The sequence below is a fragment of the Nuphar pumila genome, unplaced genomic scaffold (assembly GCF_984573655.1).
Source record: "Nuphar pumila unplaced genomic scaffold, dmNupPumi1.hap1.1 HAP1_SCAFFOLD_235, whole genome shotgun sequence".
Lineage (NCBI taxonomy): Eukaryota > Viridiplantae > Streptophyta > Magnoliopsida > Nymphaeales > Nymphaeaceae > Nuphar > Nuphar pumila.
In genome coordinates, this window is record NW_028323237.1 from 1 (window position 1) to 7,358 (window position 7,358).

A 7,358-nucleotide genomic window follows, 5' to 3' on the forward strand; every position below is an offset into this window, starting at 1 on the left:
CCTGTAACTTCAGGCAAGGAGTAACAGCAGCAATTCGCGAGGTAAATGAAATTGACGCATGCATCTGCCGCCCAAACATAGCGGCAGAAGGTGCGCTAGTGTATGCGACAAGTGCACATGCTCGTGGGAGCTGCACCGTGAGGTTCTCCAAACGCTGGACCGATGGCTATTGTCAGTGCACACCAAAGTGAAATGTGCACGATGCGAGTTTGCTTGAATTTGCAGGCCCATAAACACAGCTTTCTGCGTGGCCTATGACGTTGATTCGACATACTTCTGCATGAGGTGATGAACGCCTCGAGGTGAACGGAGAACGAAACAAACGTCGTCAACCGTTGCAGAAAACACCCAAGCATACGGTAGTCGATAAAATCGCACTGGCAACGATTTCCACTGGTGATTACGTAGTCTGCAAACATGGCTTTGTTGTGGATCGTGGCGCACATTCGCTCTGTCGCCTCGAGCTCACCGCCCATAGTGACGCATACCTGGGCACGCACAGTCGTCCATCTTTTCAATGCTTATCACCCCGAACGTAGCAATGGAAACGGAGCAACTCTCTCGACAAAATGACCATGCTCTAAACTGTCCGGAGCACGCGCACAACAGTTCAACAAAGGCAAGCGCCCAAAGGGCTTTACACCTCACAAGCAAAAACAGGCTGTGTGGCGATGCGTTACTGAGCATCACGTTTTCGGTGCGTTGGGGCTGAAGGGCTCAAAGAAGGCGCGGAACTCAGAGCTGCGGGCTTCCTCTTCGACGCCGTCTTGGGCCTTGCACTGTCTCCAGTCCGACCTGTCCGGCAGCCCAGCCAAGAGTGCAAGCACCTCGCGCCCAAAGTGCATAGGATGCTTCTGGTCCCTACGCCACAGGAAAACATTCATCATATGAATCTGATGATAGCATTGCCTGCAAGGACTTCATCGTATACCTCAATGCCTGTGGCTCCCGTCACAGCGGGAGTCTACGGTGGTGGAGATGGAAATCCAAGATTTGGCTACATGACATGACACCGTACGCTTCACAACCCTATCCTTAGATACAACACTCACAAGGCGAGATGAAAACATCACTCATAGTGTTACCAATCCATTCACCCATATGCGACCCCCAGAACAACATACAACATGCAATGCAAACATGTAACCCTGGGGGTGCGTTATGTTCACCCGTCACAGCACTTTTGCAACTGTGATGAGCAGGTGGGACATGCTGATGCTCTGTCAGGTTCTGTGATCAGATTTTCCAACCCTTTTCAAGTGGTTGCCGCCGTCGACAGATGATGATTGTCCCTGTGACAAAAGAAGTGTCCCCAGCAGAAAGGCTCAGCCACTGCCGTGGGTGCAGCGCCAGATTGCATTCGACCCCCATTTCAATCCCAAAAATCATGCATTTTTGGGCCTCCGGATCTGCAAATCCCACAGTGAAACACTGCCATTCCGTTTGGATGTTCTCACCTGGGAATGATGTGCACAAGACGGCTCCCATCAGGCAGAAACACCTGGAAGTACTGCAGGTCACCGACCAATTGAGCAACGCTTTGGCGACCAGCCTCGCCGCTGGCTGAGGGCACATGCTGGAAAGAGAAATGGTACTTGATGGCGGTGCGTTCAAACGCTGATTGTGCTCGCTTGCTTGCATCCCTTGAGATACCAATGAAGTTGATGTGCGCGTGGTTGCCTCCCCGTGCATGCAAGCCTAAATACCTGCAACGATCCCCCACTTTTACGTGAGATAACGTTTATTGTGAGACGATCCACAGCACCTAAACCCCTCTGACCTGCGAAAAGTCCCCACTCTCACCTGCAAGAAGCCCTCTACCTCGACCTGCGATGAACGGCCCCCCCCCTTTTGCCTGCGAAAATCACCAAACCTCACCTGTGAAAACCCAACACTATCCACTCTCACCCTACAGAAAGCCATGCAAAGAGCCCCCAATTAAAAAGCGTGAGGAGTGCCCCACTCTGACTGCACATTGACAAAGGTTACCCGTATTATTTCTCAAGTCTTTGCTGGACACGCTGGATGAAGTAGACTTGAGCATATCTGTGTACGTACGTATGCATAGCAGCCAGAATGGTTAAACAAGTGCCCTCCCCTCTCCATCCATTTTGATTTCAGCTTCATGATCGCCATAGCTCACGCAGAATATGTACGCAACGTTTGATGCCTCTACCATACCGGACCAGATTTGCTAGACACTGCCGCACATGTGAAGATGATGAATCGTGTCACAACAATGCCCCATCCACATTGACAGCGGCACAGCGGAGCGTGCCAATTGGGCTGGAAAGTAGTTCCCAAGGACGCATGATACAAACGCGTGTTGCTGCAAAGCCCGGACAGGCACCCGCCTCATCCTCCACCTGTCATTGTTGTCCCAAATGCTCGCACACACGCTGTCCACGTCAAGCGCGCATTGATTCAATGCAGAACCTCAGGTCAGGTTATGGTAAGTCAGGCTGGTCCAGGTACGCTTGCCTCAGGTGATGGTAATGAGAACTCTGATTCCCAAGTAGTTCTTGGAGTTGCCAATGTCCATGTGGATGCGGTAGTGTTGTAAAAAGATACATCATCATCACCTCCTGATGATGGCGCTTCGATGCACAAAGCGTTCGCAACCGCATGGACAAGAAGTACTGCTTCGGATCCAGCACTACCATGACCATGTTCCTCACCAGCGCTTCACCTGAATGCGGTTCGACCCCGATGTCTGCCCCAGACAACCATGTATTCTCAGGGAAACAGACCCACAAAGCAAACTGCCTGGCGAAGCACTGCTCCTGACAATCCTCAAACAGGCCTCAAAAGCCGAGGCGCAGCGCACCGCTCAAAGCCAACCATTTCTAGGCCACGCGATGCATAGGCGCGCTGCAGCGAGCTCATCATGTCCTCGGCCTCCGCATACGCTTCGGGCTTCATGGTGACGGTGTTAGGGTAGTGCTCGACAGGAATGAGGAGGACATGCATGTTGTTGATTGGCCCCTTGTCCACTGCCAAGTAGACTTCGTCCATCACATCCACCACTAGCTGAACGTCCGCCTGAATGCCTCACATCTGCTTGTCAAATCGTCTCTTTTGTGGGAATCCTAATGTCCATGTGGGTGCAATATCGCTCTAAACTATGCATCATCGCCATCTGTAGTGTCCGATCATTGTGCATATGATTGCGCCTGTACAGAAGCGTATGTCTGGTACTGGAAATACTGAGCCCCAGTATCAAATCGGGTAGGTGCTGATGCAACAAATGCGCAGCCAACTAAGCTTTGTACAGCTCTACTTATGATTGCAAGCAGCAAGCGATTGTTCATGAAAGTTGAGGCAGTGCACAAAGCTACGACACTTGATGGAGGGGCCAACCAGAGGCGAGATGGAGGCTCTGCCATGAGACGCTCCAAACACCAAACTGCTTGAAAGACATACTACACCCATGTAACGCCTGGCAAGTCAGTTGCCAACTACAGACAAGCTACACGAGATCTCTTCAGATATCTCTGAAGAGTGCAGAGACATAGGCTGAGCAAGGTGCCTGTCAGACAAGGGAACTATAAGCCACTGCAAGAGAGCATGCTCTCTGGAAAACTGGCGTGCAAGTGATGATGATGTATCTTTTTACAACACTACCGCATCCACATGGACATTGGCAACTGGCGAGTGGTTGCAATAACATCGCCAAGCCATGCACCATCGTGCACTGTCTCGAGCAAGTTGAGAAACATGAACCGTGAACACACATGTGCACAAGTACTGTTGCCAACAGTGCTGGACGTTACTCGAGCCTTCCGTCAACCACGGTAGCTGTATCGCACTTTGGGGGATACTGCATCCCTCCATATAGGAGCTGTTGAGTTCTGGCTCTCCAGCGAGAGCCTCTGGTGCCTTTCCAATGATTCCATGTCTACTCTCACAGTGATCACAGCCCCTGTCATAAGCTCAGGCTGTGCTTCGAACGCGTTACACGTTCTCACTCATTCCCATGTAACGACATCACAACGGGACGCAGCCTACATGGAAATGCAACAATGCAAGTCAAATCATCCGGTGTTGAGATGACGATGTATTGGTTATTACGTGCACTTCAGACGATGCCACAGGCAGTGGGGGACGTACCTGACAATGACCTGAGTCATTGACTGCGCTAGCGCAGCGACACCTGAACTCTCTGAGCTGGTCTACGGCTAGGTCAGTGAGGGAAACTGCGACGGTGCTTGTACTGGGTACTCTAGTTTATAGATAGTCTGTGATAGTGATCTCATGACTCATCCGTGATGCGCCTGCTTGCCCTTCTAGCTTGCACGCTCTGATTGCATGCTCGCCTTTATTGCGGAACTGGCGAGGCTTGCCTCAGCTTTTTATTTCGAGCTACTGCTTAGCTCCACATAATTCCACATGATCAGCCATCATATATCGGTTGTTTGGTGACTATGCCCTGCCATTATCTATGTGATGTATTGATCATGTATCATTTTACAGCATCCACTTGGACATGGACATTGACCACTCCAAGACTACTAAGAATCGTGCTGACCTTGGTCAAACATCAAAAGTAGTTGGGGTAGAGCAGCTGCACCTGCTCGTTGGAAAGACAGAACCAGCAGTCCTTGACGGGCTTCCCAAGGTTCAGTTTGGGCTGGTCGTTCCCTGTGGCAAGGTCGATATGCAGCTCCCGGCCCATCAGGGTTTGCCCAGACATGCTGCAAGCTGCTTCCACAGCAGCAGCGGCATCAAATTGGATGTGGGCCCAGCCATGAAGCTTGCCCTCCGAATTCAGCGTTCGCCTGACATCGACCTGTGCCTCACAAGCATTCCACCTCAGTGCTTTTTGCCAGTCTGAGTTTCGACCCACATGACTGCCCTTGGAATTCACGCAGTTTTGGGCATGTGAGACCACAAAATCACACTGTCTGGCAAGGCACCGACCTCACCTCCACCTTCTGGTGTCTCTCTCAAAGACCATCTCGTAAAAAAGCTTGATTGCAAGCAGGTCTGTAGCCAGTCCCTTGCCAGCAGGCCAATGGGCTAGACGAGCTGGTGCCCTGACTGAACTCACATTTTCCATGGAAGCTCACTGCATCGGTAAGAGTTGGCACTGAAGTTTTTTGGCATTGACCAGGTAGATGAGATTTGTTGTCAATGATACATCATCGTAAATCGCACAGGTGAGAACAAGAACTCGGCACAGGCCAAAAGCAACCAAGCACTTCCGTTCGAAACAGGGCAAACATCAGCATGGCCACCCCTGTTAAAAACAACGTCGTTGGCGCTGAATCCATGCAGAATCCTGGCAGCGAAGCGCACCACATTGCCTGCCCGAGAAAAGAAATCGACCAGCTCATCCTCCGTCGCGGAGTACGGAAGGTTCTTGACGTAGATGCTGAGCTTGGTGTCGATCTGAACCCCTGGCCGCCCTATGCTGGGAGCGGCGTGCCTCGCGCGTTTGTTATCTTGCCACCGCCAGGACTGCTCTCCTAAGCCCTGCGTGTTGGAGAACATGAACCTGTCGAGGTAGCGACGCAAGTGCCCTGATTGTCATGATTGCCATGATTGCTCGAGTGTGTATGATTGTCATGATTGTCATGATTGTCATTACACTCGAGCCCAGGTTTCTGACCTCGGATCCACGCTTTTATGCAAAGACACCACGCAGGCAAGGCATAACTCCACAACAACAATGTATGTCTACCAGGTATCAGAAATGCTGTTATTTGTTGTGTAAGATTTCATTGCTTAGGAGCTAATCGAACAATCGGGCAGCCAACTACAACTTTTATACAGCCCCAGACAGAGCCTGAGAACGCACGTTGAAAGTGATGCTGTTGCTAATGTCCACGTGGATGCGGCAGTGATGTAAAAGGACTAAAACAGCGACTGAAACAGACCGATGCATCTGGCAGTGCCAAACGTGGATGGCATCATTGCGCCTGCACATGAGCATACGCTGGGACACGTGTCGATTTTTAGTATCTAATTTTGTAGGTGCTGATGCAACACATGAGCAACCGACACGTGCGGTTGTGTCGCTCGACGGGAGGGGACGAAAGCTGTACGCACCTCTTCGCCAGAGCGCTTTCGGGAACCAACAGCATACGGCGATGCAGTGGAGTCCGCAGGATGGGATTGGAGCTCCTCCACTGACATGAGAGCTGCGGGCTTGAGGCCGAGCGCATGTAGCCACTTGGCTTTTGCCGCGTTGCCGACAGCTCCGCAAGAGATGAATCTCGTCACGTGACTTCCTGCCCCGAGGTCTGAGTTGATGTATGGCGCTCTCGCATAAAACGGCCCTCGAGTCCCTGCCACATGGTAGCGTGGCCTTACGGCTTTCGCGATGTCGGCGACTGCTTCGGAGCCTGATGCTGCATCTATCCCTGCATGCGTGCAAGTTGTGTGGTTCACTGTGTTTTGATGTTTGATGTGTTGGAATGCGCCTTGCTGGCTGCCATGCCTGGTAACCCGAGTTGGCACTGGTACATGCTCCCAAAGGAATTGACGGGCCGTTTTTGGTCAGCTCTGGCTGATCTCCTTTCTTGCAGGGTACAAGACGATGAAGAAGACATGTCAGGTCAGGATATGGTTAGTCAGGCTGGTCCAGGTACGCTTGCCTCAGATGAAAGTAATGGTAGCACTGATGCCCGAGTAGTTCTTGGAGTTGCCAATGTCCATGTGGATGCGGTAGTGTTGTGAAAAGATACATCATCATCATCACATGGGTATCATGCACGGGACGGGCTGGGTCGTTCGGAGCGTGTCGGTCTTTGGTGGTGTCAGCTCATCGCCTGCTGAGAATTGAAGTCGTCACAACATGAGTTGATAGGCGCGCATGCCATCACGCGCATTCTCACACTCTGGAAAGTTTCAGCGGGCGCGAGTCTGCAACACGTACCCTCGACGGCTTGCACTCCATGCAGCACACCGGATGGCCATGCGCATGTGAGAAGCAAATCTACATCTACCGTGAGTTTCGATAGCTGCCCCTTCAATTGCGCTAATGGCTCCTTGAGTGCGGCGTGCTCGGAGGCTTGTGGGTTCCCGGCCCGAGCTTCCGCTACACACCGTCCGTCATCGAGAAAAGCAACCGTCAGCCCTTTGACCTCGGATATGCCACCCTTTCCCAGATATGTGATCAAGCCGTTCGAATCTTCCAGGGCGGAAAGCCCTGCTGCACTGCCCTTGCCTGCACTCATGCATCGTTCTTCTCTGGTTGACCCGGAAATGCTACACCGTCGCCATAAACGCATACGAAAATACGAGTCCAGCCATAAAGTGATGGCCACAACAGATTGCAAACACATTCGGCACGCTTTGTAGGGCGACGAGGCTTACAGGTCGACCAAGGATGATGTGGCGATGCTCCATGGAGT

At 51.8% G+C, this 7,358-nt stretch overlaps 1 protein-coding gene across 1 annotated transcript; it reads right to left on the minus strand.

Moving 5' to 3' along the window:
* Window positions 1–686: 686 nt before the first annotated feature.
* Window positions 687–3,015, minus strand: LOC149810616 (zinc finger CCCH domain-containing protein 64-like). The gene is made up of 4 exons (XM_089994159.1): window positions 2,828–3,015; window positions 1,781–1,909; window positions 1,458–1,706; window positions 687–861 (listed from the first exon to the last, which is right to left on the minus strand). Exons 1-4 carry the CDS (start codon window positions 3,013–3,015, stop codon window positions 687–689), a joined length of 741 nt encoding a protein of 246 aa, XP_089850285.1.
* Between the last annotated feature and the right edge of the window lie 4,343 nt (window positions 3,016–7,358).